Source organism: Zootoca vivipara, chromosome 2 (assembly GCF_965207765.1).
Source record: "Zootoca vivipara chromosome 2, rZooViv2.hap1.1, whole genome shotgun sequence".
NCBI classification, from domain to species: domain Eukaryota; kingdom Metazoa; phylum Chordata; class Lepidosauria; order Squamata; family Lacertidae; genus Zootoca; species Zootoca vivipara.
Genome location: NC_142584.1, coordinates 26,462,857 through 26,485,449, shown reverse-complemented (window position 1 = coordinate 26,485,449; position 22,593 = coordinate 26,462,857). Strand labels below are relative to the sequence as shown.

Genomic DNA, 22,593 nt, shown 5'->3' with positions numbered 1-22,593 from the left:
GACCAAAGGTGGACAAGCTACCGCAGAAGGAGTACAATGTGTCCCCCCACCAGAAGTGCTAAAAGGTAAAGGTACCCCTGACCATTAGGTCCAGTCGCAGATGACTCTGGGGTTGTGGCGCTCATCTCGCTCTATAGACCAAGGGAGCCGACATTTGTCCACAGACAGTTTTTCCAGGTCATGTGGCCAGCATGGCAAAGCCGCTTCTGACAAACCAGAGCAGCACATGGAAACGCCGTTTACCTTCCTGCCGGAGTAGTACCTATTCATGTACTTGCACTTTGACGTGCTTTCGAAGTGCTAGGTGGGCAGCAGCTGGGACTGAGCAACGGGAGCTCACCCCGTCGCGGGGATTCAAACCACCGACTTTCTGATCGGCAAGCCCTAGGCTCAGTGGCTTAGACCACAGCGCCACCCGCATCCCATAGCACAGGTACTACCCCTCCCCTAACACCCTATGAACAATGGCTTAAAAATAACGCAGGATGTCAAACCATGACTATCCTGACTTATTTTTGAAGCTGTTAACCATAGTTTCCAGGCACACATATAACAGGAAACTATGCTTAAATGCTGAATTCTGCGGTGGGAGGAACAAAGTAGCTGTCATCTGGTATATGCCAATCATTCATATCCTGGTTTTGCATTGTGGGCAAAAGTGTACTGCATCTTCCCCCAAAACAAATAGTGAGCTTCATAGTTGAGTAGAGATTTGAACCAAGAGGTTCTGATTTCAACCATATCTATATATTTTACTCCTTCTCCCTCCCCCTGTATTCTTCAGTACTTTGACTTTTACTATTTTCTTCTTCTTTTAACCAGCCCTATTTCCCTATGGGCACTTACTGATGACTAGTAAAAAGAAACATTTGGAATTTAATTTTTGCTGAGTGTCTGCATTTTCAAGTACTCTAGATAAGTGGTCTGAAAGGCAAGTTCTACGTTTCATTTGGTGTACTGTTTAAGAAGTTTGAAACAAAAACGTTGCCAGTATAGGGTTTTATCTTGAGGGTTTTCTGGGTGCTACCTCTGTGTGCCTTCCAAGTCACCCATGTTTACTGCGATATTTATACAACACTTTTTTTCATTTCCCCCTGTCATGCTAGCACATCAGTGTTTTATTTCATAGCTGGTTGTTTCAGAAGTAGCTATGGATGAAGAAGGAACACAAGGAAAATGTTTTGCCTTTGTTATTCTTGAGAGAAAATGCAGGGTGTCCCTAACAGAGTGGCAGGTATAAGCTATAGTTTGCCATGTGGAGATTTAGTCTGGAGACAGCAGGGACTCATTAAAGGAGAGCACTAAGAGCATTTCCTTGTATTCTGAAGTATGATAGCAGACCTGTGGCAGTTGCAGCCCTCTGAACATGAAAGCTGCGAGTGCTTGCTGAGTTTGTGCCATTATGCTGAATACCATGGTGAACTGACTATGCCCCAGAAAGGGTGTTTTCCTTACTAATCAAAAGCAGGAGTGACCTGATTCATTATTATGTTTCCTTCAAGAAGCTGAAAGCCCCCTTGAAATCTCTGAAATCAGCTTTATTTACATCCTGCTCATACGCTTTTGTTCAGTGCCCTAGAGGGGCAGAACAAAAGGACAGCTTTTTAATGCGCAGAGTTTGTGTGAAAATATCATTGACCCCAGATGTGCACCATATTTTTAAAGAACAAAAGAACGAATGAACGAACGAAAGAAAGAAAGACCAAATCATGCACTTGACACATTCATTGTCACTTTCCCCACTCCATTAGGTACATGGGAGGCCTGCCACAGCTGAACCAGCAAGTCCTAATCAAAAGCCTACTGAATCGAGGTATAGGTTTTGGTAGCTCATGACAAGGGCTGTCTGGATTGAGGCAGGTGGCTGCCGTTCAATCCTGAGGCCTTGGAGATATAGCCCGGAAGAGGCTGCAAGGGCCCTAATAAAAGAGAATGGAACTACAGCGGCCAGAAACTGTTGTGCCCTTTTTAATGCCATTCCATCAGATTTCAAAAGATAATCTGAGTGAGTTAAAGTCATAGGTGATGGAAGATTTCCATGGAAATACTATGCCCTCTTTGAGTCATTGACCATCAAATGGCTGGTCTTTACCATTTGGCAGTGCCTATAGCGGCATATCAATTAGTACATCCTTGTCAACGTTGCAGTGAAATTTCAGGACATTGAACATGCATCATTTGTGATCCTGGCCAAAGGTTACCTACATTCTTTTGCTTGGTATTCTTCACTGTAGAGAGTGGTAGGTTGAAGGCAGAAATTTAATGGATGGTGTTAGAGGAAAGCATGGATTAGATGGGTGCTGGTACTGTGGAATCAGAAACCAATCAAGGAAAACTATAGGCGTGGACACAGGAAGCTGTCTTATACTGAGTCAGACCATTAGTCCATTTAGCTCAGTCCTGTTTACACTCACTGGCAGCACCACACCAGGATTCCCCCCAGCCCTACCTGGATATTAAATATGAGACCTTCTGCATGCAAAGCAGATGCTGTTCCACTAAGCTATGTTCCCTTCCCTAAATGGATGTGACTTGTTGTAGCAGCCAGCCTTGGTTCTTCCTAGCCTCACTACTCATTTGTCTGCATCCTATCTCTTTTTCCTCTCCCAGTTTTGGCTGTCAAAAACAACACATAATAATTATTTTTTCAAGAAACGTGTATAAATATAACCAAAGACATAAGCAGTGCTCAAAATTAGCCAGGTGTAAGGCACATTTTGTGTCTGGCACAGGTCCAATTATGATCATACAGAGATCTCTGGATGTCAGGTTGGCGACTGGGGAAAGCAAAATGTCACTTAGAGAATAATCTGAAATATTTCCTTGAAGCTTGAATTTGTTTTACTTTGGATTTTTGATTTATTTTGTAAACCCCTTTGAGATTTGTTTATAATGACGATAATAATAATAATAATAATAATAATAATAATAATAATAGCAGCAGCCGCCACTAGGTGGGGAGTGGTGCCTAGAAATTCCATTGTGGTGACTGCAACCTAGGTTTAAAGTGCCATTTGGAGATTAGCTCATATATCTGAGTTTCTAACACTGGACATAAGAAACAAAATGATATGGTGAAAGATGCACATGGATAAGAAAATTAAAAGGCCCTATCATGTATACTGATCATCACTGCACTCACAAAAATACTTTATTGCATTTCAAGGTCAGCCAGATGAGAAGGAAAATTGGAAGGGTATGGAATATATAGTCAGAGCTGGTGATATATAGTCAAAGCAGGGACAATATATTATGCATTAATGCAAAGTAGATACACACTTCTATAATGTAGGGAAACACATACCTCTGGTGACAGAGAGAAGCTGCCACTTAACAATTTTTTCATGTCTTCTGCACGGGAATGGCATCAGCTTTATGTTTTGTAAAGCAGTTAGTGCATGACTAGTGTAAAATAAACACTAAAGAACAGAAGTAGTGCTCTGATTGCTGTGTTTACACTGAAGTGAGAAATCAATATGTATATTGTAATGCAATTAGGTATTTGGCAAAGGTGGTGAAGCCGCTGGCAGTATTTAGCTAAGCTGCCCTAACATGTAACACACACAAAAGGTCTGAGCAGATAGAAGGGTCTCTAACAGAACAGTTTTGATTCTATGGAGATGGAGGGGTATGGCAAACAAAAGGAAAATAAAGGAAAACATGGGTCTTGGAAAGGTAGAACATGGGTCTTGGAAAGGTAGACATCTGGCTTGAGAGCAGTACATGTGAAAAGGATCTAGGAGTCTTGGTAGACCACAAACTTGACATGAGTCAACAGTGTGATGCAGCAGCTAAAAAAGCCAATGCAATTCTGGGCTGCATCAATAGGAGTATAGCGTCTAGATCAAGGGAAGTAATAGTACCACTGTATTCTGCTCTGGTCAGACCTCACCTGGAGTACTGTGTCCAGTTCTGGGCACCACAGTTCAAGAAGGATACTGACAAGCTGGAACGTGTCCAGAGGAGGGCAACCAAAATGGTCAAAGGCCTGGAAACAATGCCTTATGAGGAACGGCTTAGGGAGCTGGGTATGTTTAGCCTGGAGAAGAGAAGGTTAAGGGGTGATATGATAGCCATGTTCAAATATATAAAAGGATGTCATATAGAAGAGGGTGAAAGGTTGTTTTCTGCTGCTCCAGAGAAGCACACACGGAACAACGGATTCAAGCTACAAGAAAGAAGATTCCACCTAAACATTAGGAAGAACTTCCTGACAGTAAGAGCTGTTCGACAGTGGAATTTGCTACCAAGGAGTGTGGTGGAGTCTCCTTCTTTGGAGGTCTTTAAGCAGAGGCTTGACAGCCATATGTCAAGAATGCTTTGATGGTGTTTCCTGCTTGGCAGGGGGTTGGACTGGGTGGCCCTTGTGGTCTCTTCCAACTCTATGATTCTATGATTCTAGAAGATGAAGGTTGAGTTGGCAGCAGGCAAAAGGAAGCTGGGAGAATGGGGGGTAGAGTAAAGGAGAACTGGAACCAGGGCTTGCTTTGTGCTAAACCCTGAAATTTGTTTTCAGGCTTTAATCCTGAAGAATATGAAGTGAGACTATATGAATGTGACCCTGAGAAGGTTCAGAATTCATCTTTCTCACCATTGAGTGAGGTCCTCTTGCTAACAGTTGCTGTTTCCATTTGGGCTTGAACCCGGACATTTTCTTGTACTGTACTGGCTGGAAGAAGTGCTCTAGAGTAGTGAGGGCATCAGAGAAAGGTACAGGAGAGAGAGATGAAATTCATATTGATTTGAAACAACTTGCCAAATCTTTGGCTGGAGGCCATATCTTACGTGTTTCTTGCTTGAGTCATTTGTAAGCATCTGTTCACTCCAAGTGTGGTGCACTGTTGTCTGGACTGAATAGGTTAAACTGTTGGAATTGGAGGGAATAATTGCAATAAATGCTCTATTGGTCCCTTCCCAGCAAACTCTTCTTCTATGAATGGAGCTGTTTTAGCAAGGCATTGCTTTCTTGACTCATTCCCCAGTGCTGCTTCTTTCAGCATCTGTTCTCTGGGGAACTCCAGCTACCAAACCACATTACTCTATTAGTTCAGTTTTATTCAGTGCTTTGTCCATGCTCCCTAGAAGTTGTGGCAAATGACCGAAACTTTCTCCTCCTCTTCCGAACTTGTCACTGTGGTAGTTGAAGCGCGTAGGCTTGACACTAATGATGGAAACCACTGCAGAATCACAAGTGCAGCAAACACTCTTTTCTGCTATGCTGTAGCAAACTTTTTGTTTTTATTTTACAAAAGCATTCTAATAATGAGGAACTCAATTACTGCCATGGAACCTTTTGGGTAGCCTGTCATTATAGGTTTAATTAGCATGATTTACTTATGCTTTCTCTTTTTTTCATCTGCAGGTTTTGCATGCAGAAGAGTGTGAGACTGGTGCCGGGAGTCACGCTGGATTTAATAGAGAAGTAAGCACGATTTCGGAGACCTTTAAAAGATTCTTACTTGCCCAACTTTACTTTTTCCAATTTATTTAACTGGAGATTCTCAGGTTTCTTGGAGTGTGTCCATCCCATATGGCTGTTTCGTCAAAGCAACCTCACAAATACAAAGATTGTTTTGTAGCCAAAGGGCAGTCCCCAAAGGTCAGACCCCTGCTTATTTATTTTCTGAAAGGGACAGGGACATGAGCCAAAGCAGAGCTAGGTATCCTGAGACTAAGTAAAATAAAGAGGAGGAGATAAGCCTGATACATACCACAATTGTGTTTCTCTCTTTTTAGGCTACATTTTATAGACAACAAAATGGTGGTGGTGATCTGTGTGTTTTGGCCTTAAAGAAGGGGTAGGAAGCACAGCACAGCTGCAGGGTGGTCCCTATCCACCTCTGCAGTCATTACCAGTATTCTTTTTGGAGGGTGGGCATAATTGAAATGCTTTGCCAAGAAATCCTAAGACACCACAGTTGCTCTAACCCTCTTTTCAGTTCTCTTTATTATTGCAAAAAGAAAATGTGACTGAGGGGCATGGTCTTCTTTTATCTGTATTTGCCCTCAGGGAAGGCACACTTGTTTGGGGCATGCAATACGGTTTCATGTTGGACAGCTCTTTGGACAGCCTTTTGTCAGCGGAACAGAGACCAAGGCAATCTTCAGTGATTCACAGCTCCCAACAGCCCCAACACCACCTCTCATGCTACTGCAAAGGGTCTCACAGACTTCTGGAGCAGATTGGCGGTTGCCTGGAGGAAGCTGCGGGAAGGGAGGGAGAACCTCTGAAGTTTGCCTCTGTCCCTGTTGTGCTAAGGCTCTGCCTAGATCCAAGAGCTTTTTGTCAGCAGAGGGGCACCGATTGGATACAACCCATTAATCATATTGGTAGGAGAGTTTCCTAGTGCTATGGTAGCAGGAGGATTGTTTATTTGGCAACATCACTTTATTGTGTCTTGAGTATTGTGGTGACTGTGGTGACTGGCTAGCCATCCTTCCAGCTTTGTATCTGCTGCATCCAAAGGCAAATGAATCCCACAAGAAGCTCTAAGGTCCCTCTGCGGCATCACTTTGGATTTGGCACAGCAAAACTCCCCACAACCTTCCACCCTGACCAGCATAAGATCTGGGGCTTGGTGTACATTGCCTTTTCCTCCTTTAGAGCCCATGGCTCCTCAGACAGGGTTAGCATTGTTCAGTTAGACTACCTTTGACTTGTCAAATGCACAGAGATTCAAAATTACATACACTAGCTTGTTTGCAGCTTTAAAGTGTTTGTCTTTTATGTTATTACTGCAAAGTATAGCTCAATACAACATTGACCATCAAAAAAAGAAAGAAAGTGGAGCTACTATTTGTTGGAGGCTTAAACATTTTTATTAAACGCTCATAGAAGAGGTTTAAGAAAATTGAATATTTATGATCGTTGTGTGTGTTGATTTTTTAAATACAGAACTTAAAGGGGTCCATATTGACATTAAGGAATTTGTACAAGAATTTTGCCAAACTTTCTGCTTGCCAATCTATGGGAAATTTGTACCATATGTTCTTAGGCAATGCTCTGAAATAAATTGATTTTGGTGGGGTGATGTTGTGTTGTTTCCCTACCACATTTCTTTTAGCCTCTGGAAAATGGCCAGCCTTTAAAGTACGCAAAGGTGCCTGGAAAGTGTTAAGTAGCGAGATAGTGCAGTGTTAGTACTTTCTGAAAGCTTGGGTTAAGAAGAGCTGATATTACTGGCACTGCAGCATGCCTGCAGATGAATATGCATTGATAGAGCTCTGCCCTTTATCCAGTACTGGAGTAGCATGGCATTGCCGGAGGCCTAATGAAGTGCACTGGCACAGATCATGATGTGGGTTGCATAGCTGCAGCAATGCAGAAAGGAAGTTTGCACTGTGCTTGCTTAAGCAACAACTCTTTTCGGCCACTGCAATCATTCTCTTATAACGTCTGAAATTCCTCCTGCATCTTGAATGTCTGCCAAATACTTGTGAAAAGACAAACAACAGCTTATTCTTTTGCATTGGTTAGCTGCACTCTTTTGGGCTGCACGGTATCATAAAAACATACTTTCCCATTTTAAGGCAAGCTGACAAAAAACAGACATGGTTTTCTTTCCCCAAATATGGTTCGGTTTATGCAACCCTGACCTGAATATGGAAAGGTTAAAAACTAAAATCTTCTGCAATGTGCATTTTTGCAGTGTTCCTGTAGGTTGCTTTGGTGCAGAAAGAGATGGGCTCTTTAGAATCTTGGTTCAGTGATGATTTGCACCTTTTTCGCCTTATACTGCTTATTTTGTATCAAAGTACAATTGAGTGGGAGCAATTAATAAGAGATAATTTGATTTCAATATGTCTTTCCCTTAGAAGCATTCCTTGTCAAGCAAGATAAATGGGAAGAACATATTGTGGACTCATTTAGGTTTCTGATGTGCCTCTTCAAAAGCAATTACGGTAGTCTCCCCGCACCCACCCATTCCACCTATCAAGGCCAAAATTTTGTAGCGAAGACACCTAAATGCATTATAATTGTAATGAATAGGGGTGCAGGTGCATAGGCATAATTGAAATGCTTTGCCAAGGAATCCTAAGATACAACAGTTGCTCTAACCCTCTTTCAGTTCTCTTTATTATTGTAAAAAGAAGATATTCACAGCAGAATTTGGCAGCTAATGCAAAATACCACAGTTTTCAAAGAGTTTCTGCAGGAAATAGCTGTGACTGCAACACAATAAGCACCAAGTCTCAGCAGCCGGCCGAAATCTTCCAAGACTCAGTAGCTTCATAGCAGATAACTGGCTAGAAATATCAGATGTTTCTAAATGGTAGTCCAAACTTTCCTGGCAATTTTCTGCCACAAAAATTGTGCTTCTGGTTTTCCCAGTCCTTTCTTCTGCTGCATCTGACACTGTCCTGTCACCATTCTCATTCAGTTTAAAAGACTTACAACAAAGTAATATAATTGAACAAGCATGTTCTTGTTGCATAATTTAGTTCCTTGCATTACGCAATCTTCTGGGTTGTTGCTGTTGTTTTTAAGTGTGACATTAGAATCTTTTGTTGAAGATTTCCACTTTAGATTATTGTTCTTTGTTTTCTAGTTAAGAGGATTCTCCAGAGCTGCAGCCACTGGCAGGCCATCTTAATTGGTTTACCATTGCTATTTGAGATAGAGCCAGTATGGAGGAGTTGTTAGAGTGCAGGATTAAGATGTGGGAGACCAGGGTTCACATCCCTACCCAGTTATGAAGTTTGCTGGGCTATAATTTCCCTGTAGCCTTGGAACCCAGCGGTTGTTCTCTGTATTGTTTGCTGCTGCCACCACCAGTGCTCGTGGAGTAGAAGGTATATCCTCCTACCCCAGGATGGGTGTGTGTGTTTGTGTGAAGACCTTCCTCTCTGTATATGCCACTGGGCACTAATTTGCCCTAGCATCACCATTCTGAGGTTGGAAGGAAGGAAGAAACTGGCATCCCACCAGGAACTGACTGGCAGTCGACCCTGTAGACCACAATTAATGCTGTGCGCACCTCTAAGAATGCCAGTGAAGATTGGATTGCCCTATCTAAAATGTCAAGTTCTGCCTTGCTGATTTGCTCAAGTAGATCTCTGTCGAACAATTTGTCCATTTCGTTCCAGAACAAGTTCCAAAATGGAAAGCTGTCGCCTTAATGGCTTTATCTACTTCAGTATCAGTAAATCTTCTGTGAATAGTGCTTGACAAAAATGAAGCTGTGTCAGACTTGTGCGGATTTTCAAGTGGAACCATACTGCCACCTGAGATTGCAGGGGTACATTAAGAATAGGGCCCATGCCTGAGCCAATGTACCCAGTTTGAGCCCTGTGCTAGACCTTCTTCCCTAGCACTGCCTTTGGAGCATTCCTTTTTACTTGAAGGCATCTAGAAAGTAGGGTAAAATGCATTTTTGATGGACCAGAAAATTTTAAAAACCGCATTTACAAGTATACAAGAGCTGTATGTCTGTGATGCGTTCATACCGGTACTTAGTTGCACAATTAAAGGTTTATATGCAAGCTGCATGTGTATGTGAGTGAGTCTCTATCCCCTATGCATCCACCAAGCCAGGGAAACGTTTGTTCACCCTTGCAGACTGGATGCTTGTAATAACAAGATCATCTTCTCAAATGCAGCTTTGGAAGCCCAGCCATAACTGTTCTTTCTTCAGTATGAGAGCGCTTTCAAATTCACAGTGACTTAGATGAAACACTGCTTTTCCACCTATCATTTTGACAGCCAGTGTGCAGTCTGTACCCATTGAGTAATATTTGCATGAAACACCAGAAAAGGGTAGGAAGGTCAGTCATAAAGTGGGAAATAGTCACCCCCCCCCATTGCCCTCTTTCACTCCCAAAGCAGTGTGCTGAGAATGTGTTGAGTGGCTTGGCAGATGAGCAAGGAAAAGAACAACCCTTCCATTTATCTTCTCCCTTTTCCGCTTCCATATGAACACCATCTGAGAAATTAGCTGTGAAGTTTTTGACTGGGTAGATCAATATTCAAAGCAAGCTCAGGATTTATGAATCAAAACAATCTTACATGGAAAGTTTTGTCTGCTCCCAGCTGTGCTCTTCAAGAAAATAACTGGATTGGTCTGCTGTTGGATACCTAGACCTGGATTTGATACTGCATGACCTGCTCAGTGCAGGCTAATCTGTAGAACAGAGACTGCTTGTTGCTTAGTACAGATCCTGCCCAGACTGACTGAAGCTGGCAGGGTAAATAAGGCTTCTCGGTAATGACAGATTATGTGGGAAAAGACAAAGAGAAATCTCTTTGGCTCGCCACATTTGAAAAAGAAGATTGCTGCTAAGTCAGGCTTGCAAATCTGTTTGGTAAAGTAAATAAGAAAAGAGCAGAGTGACTGCAGCTCTTTCATTTGTCTTGGGGACTGCTTTACATATGAACTTTGGCCCTTAACTTAAAAGCTGTGTAGATTTTTCAGGCTTTGTTTCTCTTATACCACCACTGAGCACATCAGAATTCATTTTTCCTGCTGTTTGCAGCATGCTTCATGTATTTTTCATCACAGTAATCTAGGTTGCATACTGCATGCTCTGCATTGGTGTTGTATTCTGACTGTTCCAGGAAATTTTTCTTTGCAATCTGTATTTCAGACTGTAGAATTAAAAATATGTGCTGCTAAATAACTCATAAAGCTGAGCATGGCTTGAGGGAGAAATGTCTGCAATCCTGAAATAATCCGCATTTACAGGCAACTGATTCATACCTCCCTCTTTCTTGTCTTGCAATTGAGGAGTTCAGCCAGCTCAGGGAAGGTTTTTCCAATAACAGTTAGTTGGTTTCAGTAATCATATATTTCAGTGAGACAGCAGCTTCTGCTTCCCCATATTGGGCAGGATGTGACACTTGCAGTAGAATCCTATGCTCAAAAGTTGCACCTATTGTAAAGGGTAGTGGTAGAGCATCTCCTTTGCATACAGAAGTCCCAGGTTCAAACCCCGGCATCTACAAGTAGGGCTGCAGGAACCCTGGGGAGCAGCTGCTTCTTTATTTTACAAAAAGTCAAAGTGGTTTACAAAAAGCTTGTCAGCATCCATACTGGGTGTACGATTGATCTGACTTGCTATAGGGCAAGTGTTGCTTTGAGTTCAGTGGGTCTTACTCCTGGAAAAGTGATTACAGTGGTACCTCTGGATGCATACAGGGCTGCCTCTGGATGCGAACAGGATCCGTTCCGGAGCCCTGTACGCATCCAGAGCAGTACTTAACCTGAAGCACCAAATCTGCACATGCTCCCCCCATGATTCAGCGCTTCTGCTCATGCGCGTGATGTCATTCGGCGCGTCTGCGCATGCACGAATCGCCAAAACCCAGAAGTAACCAATTCCATTACTTCTGGGTTCGGCACGTACATAACCCGTGTTGTACGCAACCCGCAGCATTTGTTTCTAGAGGTATGACTGTATAGAATTGCACCCTTATGCTTATGAAGTGCAAAAAGGGTAATTAATCCCATACCCTCCAAGTGCCCCTATTTTCCAGGGACAGTCCCAGAATTGTGAACTCCATCCTGGCTTCTGATTTGATCCTGAAATGTCCCTGTTTCCCCTGCCAGTGCCACTGCTGTGGAGCTCAGGGAGGAGGATTAGCTGGTGCTTGTCCTCAGCAGCAGTGACGGCTGTGAGGGAGCATCCCATTGCCTTTGCATGGCTGCCACTACTGGCACCCTCCACTGGGCTGCTGGAGAGCAGGTGAGAAGGAGTAGAGGCCACCAAGTCTCAGCCCCATATGACACGCTGGCTCTGAGGGACAGGCAGAGAGCAGGGCTGCCCTGGGCAGGAAGAGAAGGGGAGCAGAGTGCAAGGAGTCTTGATTATTTTTTTATTATGGTTTGTGTGTCCAAGTCTGATAGAGCCCCTTTCTACAATTTATACATTGGTGTGTGTGCTTTTGTAAATCTACCAAAGAATAACATAAAATAGGGATTAAGGGGTTTTCTCAGGGTGGTGGAGGGTATGTGTGCTGTGCCCCATTGGTGTAGTGGTGGAGGAAATGCTCTGCGAGGTGGGGGGACACACAAAAATGGGAGGGTTGAGGAGGGTCAGTTGTGGGGGAGTGAGAAATGTCCCTATTTTCATCTGAGGAATGTTGTAGGGTATGTAATCCATACAGATTCAAATACAGTTGCCACATTTAAGCAATGACATTAGGGACCATCCCAAGTGCATTTCTATAGTCTACCATGCACTAAGGACTTCCCTCTTTGTCGTGAGATCAAGCCACCTTATATATGTGTGCACACAATTCCAGATTATTCAGGCTAGTTGCTATAATGGAACACAATAGAGTAGGTATTCCTGATTCATAGTTTGAATAAGTAATCAGTTCAGGCAACAGCCTCCCAGGGCATCAATGCATGTGTTAATAGCCCTCCTCCTCTGAAGAAGAAAAATGTGTGATGAGTGTGACGCCTTAGTAAGCTTGAGTACAGGAATGTTTTCTCTAAAATTTCAGGGTTCTCCCCTCTCATTTGAGGTCTCTGAACATGTCATGCTTGAAAGCAAGATGTATATGGTAGACCTGTGCTCAGGAATGGGGAATAAAAATCTTTTTGTTTGTTTGGATATGAACAGCAAGCAGGTCTTGGATTTAGACTACAGCCAGGCATTGTGTATATTGGTATTCTATGGAAGTGGTTTTTTTTTTAAGAAACAGCAAAGAATCTCAGCTTTCCCTAAAGAAAGAGAGAGAACAAGTTAAGCGTCTAGTAAAGATGTGATTGAAAGTGCGTCTGTTGCCAGAGGACTTGCTGAGTAAGATTCACAGGGGGTGAGGAACAGTTTCATGCATCACCCCTCTCTTGCTCCTCAAATAGCAGAAGCAGGTCTTGCAAAACAGTGAAAACAACAGAGGAAACTACACACAGGAAAAAATGTGTAAATTAATTCATTTATTTAAAATATTTATATATCTGTATCTCCTTCTGCTCAGGGTGGCTTACAACTTGTTCTTAACTACAACACATTAATATTAAAAACACATAATTTAATTCACCAGAATTCCATTTTGGGGGACAGAATTTAGCTCATTGTTGCATGGAATGTTGTTTGTTTAATGTTGAAGTCTCACAGCCTCAGGGATCACCAATATCCATATTGAATTAGCAATAATTTCCCCTGAAGTCTCCTTGACTAGAGACTTGGGGTGATTGTTTTTTCTTGTGTTATGTGGGGAGATTGCATTACTAAATATGGTGAGCACAGGGCTGGATAACAGTGGGAAAATACGCTTCATGTTTGTGCGGGGATGCCAAATTGTGTTTCTCACCTGAGGTTCTATGCATTATCTGAAGAAGAGGCGGCATGTCAAGGGCATTGTGAGAGTCAGGACCTGGGAATGGTACTGAGACTGTACCTCTTGGCTTCAATGCATAAGTGCACCTACTCTTCAATCATGTTGGAGTTGGGTCACTTCCAGCAGCATTGTTCACTTGTTTGGGTGGCACCTGGGTTGGTGATGATGGAGACTGAAAGAGTTACCATTTGATTACAATCTTCCTGAAGGGAAGGGAGGTTCTTGCACCTGGACAGGAGAAAGATTGATTATTAAGTATTTAGCTCTGACTAGAATAGTTAGCTTTAAAGTATTTGTGGAGCTGTAGCAGTTTCACCTCCTTATGTATTGTTATACCCCCCCAAAAAATAAATCTCTCTGAACCATGCAAAATTCCAGGGGCCTCAAGTGCTAACTGAGGGTTGGTGTTTCCTTTTGGAAATGAGGCACAGTGGAGACTGTAGTATATTTTTGATATATGGTTTATTTACACGTACATACGACCTGAGCCTATGATGCAGGGGTTCAAAGTATTATAGTCCAAGAGGGTCCTGTTTCTTCCATTGCTGCAGCCTTGGATCAAAGAAAGAATGAAGGAAGGAAGGAAGGAAGGAAGGAAGGAAGGAAGGAAGGAAGGAAGGAAGGAAGGAAATAATACAAACAAACAAGCCTCTCTATCCCTCTGCTCAGCTTGCTATGTATAACAGACTGAAAAGCTTTTTCCTTTGGTCACACCATCACCACTGCAATCTTTAACAACTGCCCCCCTTTTGACTCTGCTTACTATCTCAGAGCTCAGGGAACAACTCCCTCCATTTCCTGGCTGGCACAGTCTCTTTGCATTGATAATCACCCATTACTTTCCTTTGGTTGTCCATACCCTGAGCATGGAAAAACTGGGTTGACACTGTTAAATCCAGCGTTTCGGCAATCTCTCTCATTAGTGCAAGCATAGATTAAACACCCACAAGACCCAGGAATTTCGGGGAATCAGAAATTAGAAGGGGGGTCCAGTTACCCACAAACTCATAATAGTATGTTATCAATAAAGTGAGCAGCTGTAGTTAAAAGGATGAAAGAGCTGCTTTAGACCATCTTCTTTATCTTATCTCATCCTGTCCATAATTTAAGTGCTTATCCTACTAGGAAAGAGGCATTTGTGTTTTTATAGTGGTCTTCTCTAGACAGAGGAATTGAAGGTTTTCTCAGGGGTGTGGGTGTTGGTGTGGGTATGTGTCAGAACCAATGAAATGAACAGAAAATGTATTTCTGCAGTGAATGCTGTGTAAATTGGGCAGCTTTCTTTTGCATTTTTGTGTTATAATTAGCCATTATGGTAGAAAATATTCTCAAGGCTGCCAAATGGTACATTGAGAGCAAAGAGAGGAGCTTCATCATTAAACCACCAAGTATTGATTAAGCTGTCAGGGCATTTGCCAAACTGGATTTATTGTGTAATTGGGGGACTTGCTGTATGTCCTTATGGCAGTCATTCCCCCCTCCCCCCCAAAAAAAACCCAGAGATTGAACTAAGAAGTCCTTCTAAAACTCTTTTTTATTAAAACAGACAAGACTGATTTCTCTCTCCCAACATCAATTTTAGCCCACCTGGGACACTTGCAACTTCTGTTTCTTCCCAATCATTCTCATGGATGCAGCAATAGAAGCTTGTTAAGCAATGAAATAACCAGTGTCAAAGTATGTTAGCCTGCATAGGAAAGCTCAGCTTTGGGAAAGGAGTGATTTTTACCTGCTACTTTTGTTTTAACCCCCCTCCAAAATTTGGGCCACTGAAGTAATCAGTGGCACCAAAACATTCCTTGAGCCTTCTTTAAAGATTAATGGAGTTAAATGGACACTATGAAAGGTTGCAGTGTAAAAACCTAATGTTAACAGAGTCACTACGCTAGCAGTAAATCATTTTGATTTTGTACAGCACTTACATGGCTCAGCAGGTTTCATATGCAGCATGCACTATAACTTGTAGCTGTCCATGGTATATATTTTCCCCTAAATGCATCTACTGTAATTTAAATATCACAAAAAAGTTTGATCGTGGAAGAATGAAATTTAAAAACAACACATCATATAGAAATAGCAGCTGCCTACTTGCAAAGATAGGAGAATACACACATGGGCCCAGCCTATTCCTGTAGCTGTAATTTGTTTCAATATTTATTTTTACAATACTGTATTGTATCTGTGATATGTTGGTGGATTACATGCAATAAAGCAGCTTAGTCATGCTGGCCACATGACCCGGTATCTGTACGCCGGTTCCCTCGGCCAGTAAAGCGAGATGAGCGCCACAACCCCAGAGTCGTCCACGACTGGACCTAACTGTCAGGGGTCCCTTTACCTTTACCTTACCATGGTGGTTCAGAGCTGATGGTCTCTGCTTTGCAGTGACTTTGATAATTATTTTACTCTTATTTTAGGTTTTCAAAAAGGGTTTTGCTGAAGTTGATGTGTGTGGGGGGGTCAATCTTCCCAAGATCAAAGAGCGGTTTGGCTTTTTGATCTTTTTACTGTGGCCACTACAGCCCATGGAACATTTTCTCTTTGCTGTAGGATAGATTAGAAATCTGACTCATCATTCAGCATATCCTTTGGACATTTCACTGAACTTTGAAGCAGTTGTTCCCAGCTGTGCCTCTTCAAACATGGGGGGAAGCAAATTATACACTGTTTCTAGATAAGTAGGCAACTGACTTATTCAGAGGGACTGGGATTGAGTGAACTAAAAATCAAAAATTAAGTAATTTTGGAAATTTGTATTGCCTTCACATATCCTCTGAAATCCTGTGAAGGTGAAATGGGAATTAATGACAGCACTGCAAATTTGGAGAAACAACCAGTCGGGCTTGGCAGAAACGTGAGCCACAGGAATATCAGTTGTCAGCATAGGTGCCTGGAATGAGCCTAGTCTTACAATGCTCTCTCTGTTGCATGGAATCACGGCTAAATTTTTAGTTATTGGGGCACCTTTCTTTCCTTTGGTCCCAGTTGTAGGAAAAGTTTGTTCCTTTTGTTTTGCAACATTAGTACCAGACAGCCAAGCTTACCTTATCTACATATCCATAGTTTGTAGGAATCAGGGCAGTAGCTTGGCAATTGGAAACAGCCAGATCAGGACAAAGTATACTACAGTGGTACCTTGGTTCTCCAATGACTTGGCTCCTGAAAAAATCTGCTCCCGAATACCGCAAAACCGGAAGTAAGTGTTCTGGTTTGTGACCGTTTTCCGGAAGCCGAACATCCGACATAGCTTCCACTTGACTGTAGGAAACTCCTGCAGCCCGTTGGAAGCCGCCCCTTGGTTTCGAACCGTTCCAGGAGTAGAACGGACTCCTGGAATGGATTAAGTTCGAGAACCAAGGTACCACTGTAATGTAAAAAGGAGATATATTCATTAAAAGTTGTTTGAAGTAAGCTTCCTCAAAATTTAATATGTAAAGAACCTCTTTCACCTTAATCTGTTATATGTATTATATGTATTAATTATAAAGGACACGTGTTTTTCTTCTTCAGTAGTCTGAAGACAAGATTTAGATTGGCAGTTAAGGCAACACACGTCTATTGTAATTCATAATTTAGCTGTCTTAAAATCTTGAGAAGGAGTTTGTTTTCCAATTAAGCTGCAGACTTTTTGAACAAATTACCTTGCACCTTCTTTGAAGAGATGAAATTTCTCATTATCCAAGCTAACCCAGCAGCCTGGCGGAATGAGCATGTTGTTAATGCTGCCTCCGCTGCTGCTGGAGCTGCCATGTGGATTTATTTTAAGTCCTTTGGCGGAGTGACCAAAATATCCTTGTTTTTGAGATGTTGGACATTTTGAGTATTACCAGTAAAGCTTCAAAGATGTTATTGCTGTCCGCTAGTTGTGCCCTTTTCTTTGCAAAATGAATTTGTGCTCGCAGCAATTCAAAACATGAGTAGCATGATATTATAACTACAATGGGCAGGCTGCAACTAACAAACCCCATCTGCAGAAGCCTTGCTTCCACTGGAACAATGAGGCATTTCCTTCTCTCCTCTCCCTGCTTGTAACCCTCTGTACCCCCTGAAATTAGCTCTGGAGGAATAACCCCCAGAACAGCATGGGGGGATTATTCCATCTGTCAAGCTGGTATGCTTGTACTGATGTGAAGTTCAACATTAAGGAGCACTAGCTTTACTGCTAGTTGAGCTATTCAGTGGGGACTTATCTAATGCTGTCAATCAGTAACTTTTTACCAGCACAAAATTCACTTTCCTAAAATTATTCAAAATAACAAGTCTGATGCTAAAATTACCCTTTGTTTCTATTATAGCTATCATGGAGGGGGGCAAGCTGGAAATCAGTAATTCATTAATGTCTGCCAGTCACTGATAAGATGAGTAATGATTCAACAGGAGCTAATTTAGAGATGAAATGGGGAAAACAAAATCCCCAGAGATTGCACAGGAGGAACAATGTGGGTAATTGGGAGAAAATGTGAAAATCATACTGCAGTGCTACGAAATAACCAATTTCTCCTGCACACCATCAGAGGTGCTTAATTAAGCAGCATTGCTTTTTATCATAGCAAATCTGGAAGGTAGGCTGAGGGATGTTGTTGTCTAAGATCTCAGCACTTCACCTCTGCTGAATTGGATTAAAATGTATATGTGGGTCAGTTGCTCAAACAGTGTTTGCTGGGTTCCTTCATCGCCTTTTTTTGGCACAGCCTATTTTCCTTGCAATTTGTCATTATTAGAAGCATCTTCTGGAGGGGAAGGCCAGGCACAAAACTGAATTTAAAATACCAGAACTTTTCTTGGGTTAGCTTTTGCTTAGGGTTGGCTAGCTATAAACAGTAAAAGTATTGAGTAGGCGTCCAACCATCCATCAGTAAACAGAATATGCAAATCAAAATTAGGAATGTTTTTCTCGTGTTCCACTGTAGTTCTAAGTACACCTGCACTAGCCACTGCAGTGACTGCAGAGAACATTTTGTATGAGCTTTGCAAGGACAACAGTCCTCTCTGTAGTGCTAACTGAAAAGTCCATGCATTGTGCTCAGTTGCTGCATACCACTGCAGAATCAGCAGTGCTAACTACTAGTGCCTAGGGCAATGTATTTTCCCCAAAGAGATTGCACAGAAGAACCACTTGATCAATGCCAGTGGGTGGAGGTAGGGGTGATGGTTGTTGTTGTTGTTAATTTCATTTAGGCAAGACCCAACTCAAGGCAGATCACAAAAATAAAAGCAATCACAAACCCACATAATAGTTAAAATAGATTAAAGCTTGTGGTGTGCAGTCACTGGACTAGGGGGGAACTAGGCTAGTCATGTTGCCCCGGTGCCTCCTTCCCAAAGCCTGGGAAGCTTCTGCCCTGCTTAGGGAGGGAGGAGCAATGCTCACATGTGCAATGTTGCCCTTCTCAATTGCCCTTGCAAGCTGGCACCTCTGGCCCTAGCTGCTCCCCTACGAAAAATTTCACCACACGCCACTGATTAAAGCCCACAAAAAAATGAGAAACACAAAGCTGAAAGATTTCCTAAAGAGGAGGGTTTTTCTTGTCTTCTAAATGACACTGCTGTTAAGTTCTTACAAGTTCCTACCAGGACATTCATGTCAAGTTCCTGCAAGATTCCGTTGAAAATAGGTTTCATGCAGCTGTAATGGGCATAGCCCCTGTCATCACAAATGGCACCTCCTTTGGAGTGGGGAGTAATTGCTTCCTTACAGATTCCAAATGGGTCCGGGGACACCCCTGGACAGGAGGAAGGTCTTGGATAGATCATGAGAATAGACTCTGGATATACAGTTTGTCATTCCTATTGGTGCGTCTTTGTTATCTTGCTTGTCACCCATTGAGTGTGCACTTCCATAGACCCCTGTATCTAGATGTTTCTTTATTAGTACGGTAGTATGTTTCCTACTAGATAATTATGTGCCTTATGCAGACTCCCCTCCCCCTTTTGCATATAAATGTAACATTCTTCAGGGTATCTAGCTATGGGAGTATATTTTAATTACGCCAAAGGGATAAGTGCTGTATATAGACAACAACCTTGCAGCCCCAGGGAGCTTATTACCTTAATTAGTCATTCATACTTAAGATAAATTCAAAACCAAGTAATCTGAAATACTATTATCCTTGGGAGGGCACCTCCCTCAAGTCTCATGACTAATAAAGGGCAATTTAAATAAGGTGGTAAATTTCTTTTAAATAAAACGCAGTAGAAGTTTCTCTAAACCTATTTTACAGGTTTACATTTTGACTGCTAGGGGAGCAGTGATGGTGAATGTCCAGTATAAAACCTGCCTTGTTAATGCTTGGGGTTCAAGGGGGAGGCAGCTTTGTGGATGATGTTCTCCAAGGTTTATGTCTGGCAATAAATCAATGTTTTTTTTAGTTGAAATGGTGCACTTAGTTTTATTGCCATTGTTACAGAGGGAGCCAGGCTCTGAGAAGAGCCTATTGTATACGCAAAATAAGGTCGCATTCAACAAGATGGTTTTCATGGCAACACTGTTCCATTTCCTCATATAAATAAATGACATGGTTGAAAACAAGCTTTCAAGTTTGGGGCTCCTATACAATAAATTCTTTGGCCATTGTGGAGCATAGATAGGTTTGGGGCAGGTTTTGAAATGCAGCCAAAATCTGTTAAGGGTTGTTTATTTTTGTAGCACCCTCTTTAGAGGAAAAAAGGACATTAATTTGACATTTACTTTGGCGGTGGGGGTGGTTCTTGTTGTATAAATTCAGCACTGTTGGTTTATATAGGGCTTCACAGAGGTACAAAATAAACAAAGGTAGGCCACTGTCCCCAAGAGATCTGTATGTTGACTGTGGAAAGATAAGAAAAGATGTTGTAGGATAGATGAGAAAGGGAAAATGAGCAACAAATGTCAGCACATGAAGCTACAGGAAGGTAGGCTTTGTTTCTGGAAGAGAAGGCGATTAAGGGGTCATACTAAAGGCTCTGTACAAAAGCATGGTTTTGAGGAGCGATTCTAATGAAAACAGCAAGATGGAACCACATATGTATTACTGGAGGGAGTTCACAGCACAAGGAGAAGACGGAGAAAATGAACAAAATCATCTGAGTGTAGAAAACATTCTGGTGTCTGTAGCCGGTGGAATTTTAGGAGTGAAGATCACATATGGGGTTGTGTCATGGAAGCACTGAAAAATGCAGAGTTTTTAAGATAAAGACAAACCTTGTGCTGAATGCAGACGAAAGGGAAGCTGAGTAGGGGTATCATATGAACTGAATGACTAGAGATGTAAATAAGCAGTGTTACGGATGGAGGTGAGACAACTCGTGTGTGATAAGGAAAGGCTACCGTGCTTGCAGATATCAAAGTGGGAGTCAAGCATGCATCACTGTGTTAGCTGAATGAGCTATGGCACAAAGTGAATATGGTGAGCAAAAGCAACGGAGAAATCAGAAAGATGGTGATGATGTCAAAGTGTAACAATATATAAAAAAAGTTTTAAAAAATTGTCCAGTAGCACCTTAGAGACCAACTAAGTTTGTTCTTGGTATAAGCTTTTGTGTGCATGCACACTTCTTCAGATACACAGTGTAACAGTTACTGAGGAGCAGAACAATTGGAAGGGAATATAAGCAGTCCAGTCATTCTGAATTTGAGACATCAAGGGGACATTCTCGCATAAATACCTGTTGGACAGAGAGACAACAATAGAAAGGTGTAGTGGGGTGTCTACGTATTATAAGTGGTACTGAAAGCCTATCAGTTTATTGAGAGACGACCCACAGAAATAGAGGGTGAGAGTAGCGGGGGTTGAGGATACCCAGCAAAGAAGGGGAGGGAAGAGCAACTCTTTTGTTGCTCTAAAATCAAGGAAGCCAGCTGAGAACACAGTTGCAGAGACCACGGAATGTGGCATGTTTGTTAGCTTTCAAAGCATAGTTGATTAATTTCTGATCTACTGTATAATATATATGCACTCAGTAGCTTTAATAGATCCACATTTATCCACTAAGAGTTGGATTATACGATATACTGTTTAACATATGGCCATTCTTCATTCCCATGTACAAATGGAATGTGTGAACTAAACAATCATTGTCATGAATATAGCTGGTACAAATGCCTATAGGCAAAATGGCACTTTCCTCAGCTGTTCTGAATATAATTCCTGCTGGCCAGGTCCATGATTGTCACAAATCTAGTTTCCCCCCCCCCCTGATTTTAGGTTTGGGTCAGGTTTTCATTTAGCTGTTATGTAGCACAGTATTACTACAGAATTCTGAAGTACCTGCTTTTTGAACTCTAGTTCAATATTTCTTGGAATCCTCCTGTGATAAATTGGTGCTGATTTAAGTCTGGAGACAGAAGCTGCAAATATCTTATTCTTCAGCACAATTTGCAGAGAATTAAGGCTGCCTCTAGACTACAGTTGCTGTAGTACTAACCGGGAAGTGAGCAAAAAGCTATGTGTTGGGGAGTTAGTAGTAGTGTGGGCTTAGTACTGATCTTGCTAGTCCACTATGGCCTGTGTGTATCTGGCAAAGAGCCTGCAGAATCTTAAGGACACAGCCTTATACCACGGAGCCATCTAGCTCCATACAGTATTGTCTACACCAGGGGTGGTGATTCCTTTTTCACCTGAGGGTCACATTCATCATTGGCCACCCCTTTGGAGGTCACTTGCCATTGCACACTCTTGCCCACACCGGACAAACATGTAGGCCCCCCCCCAAAAAACCTAATCCATGATAATCCCCAACTAAAGGGGATTATCATCCCCTCCTCACCCAGCAGATGATTGAATCAATAATTAAGAAGGGGGCAATTCTCAACACCACTTTTTCTTTCTGCTGCCACCACAAAAATCACTAGGGGCTTGATGGGCCAGGAAAGTTTGGGGGGTGGTAGTCTCTTGTCTATACAGAATAGCAGTAGCACACCAGAGTTTCAGGTAGGAGTTTTTTCCTAGCCCTGCTCATAGGGCTTTTTGCACATGCTCTACTACTGACCTTACAACCCTTCCCTTCTCTCTCTTTCTCTCTCCCTCTCTTTCTCCCTCTCTCTCAGTGTAGGTAGGTATCAGAGGTGGTACTGTGGGTGTTCATACCAGAATGCCATCCTTATGTTCTCTGCCCCTTAGGCCCTAAAATTAGTTGCTGGGGCTGAAGCCTGAGGTGCCTCAGGCAGAAGACAATACTCTGAAGGAATTTATACCAGGCCTAGTCACTCCACGGGTTTCGCACTGTCTGCCAGTTGCAGCGGCTGATGTTTCCCACCTCTACTTATTTGTTTACTGTCTGTACTTCATTCTGTGCCCCCCAAGGACTTTGTGTCCTGAGTGCACATGGTC

The 22,593-nt window shown here is 42.3% G+C and overlaps 1 protein-coding gene across 5 annotated transcripts in view; it reads left to right on the top strand.

The window, feature by feature from the left end:
* RPTOR (regulatory associated protein of MTOR complex 1) overlaps positions 1–22,593 on the top strand; it is a 386,906-nt gene that overhangs the window by 216,051 nt on the left and 148,262 nt on the right. For all 5 annotated transcript variants that reach the window (XM_088661471.1, XM_035104148.3, XM_088661470.1 and 2 more), the window contains exon 7: positions 5,363–5,422. In XM_088661471.1, the coding sequence (XP_088517597.1) occupies positions 5,363–5,422 (60 nt within the window). The remainder of the gene's footprint in view (positions 1–5,362; positions 5,423–22,593) is intronic.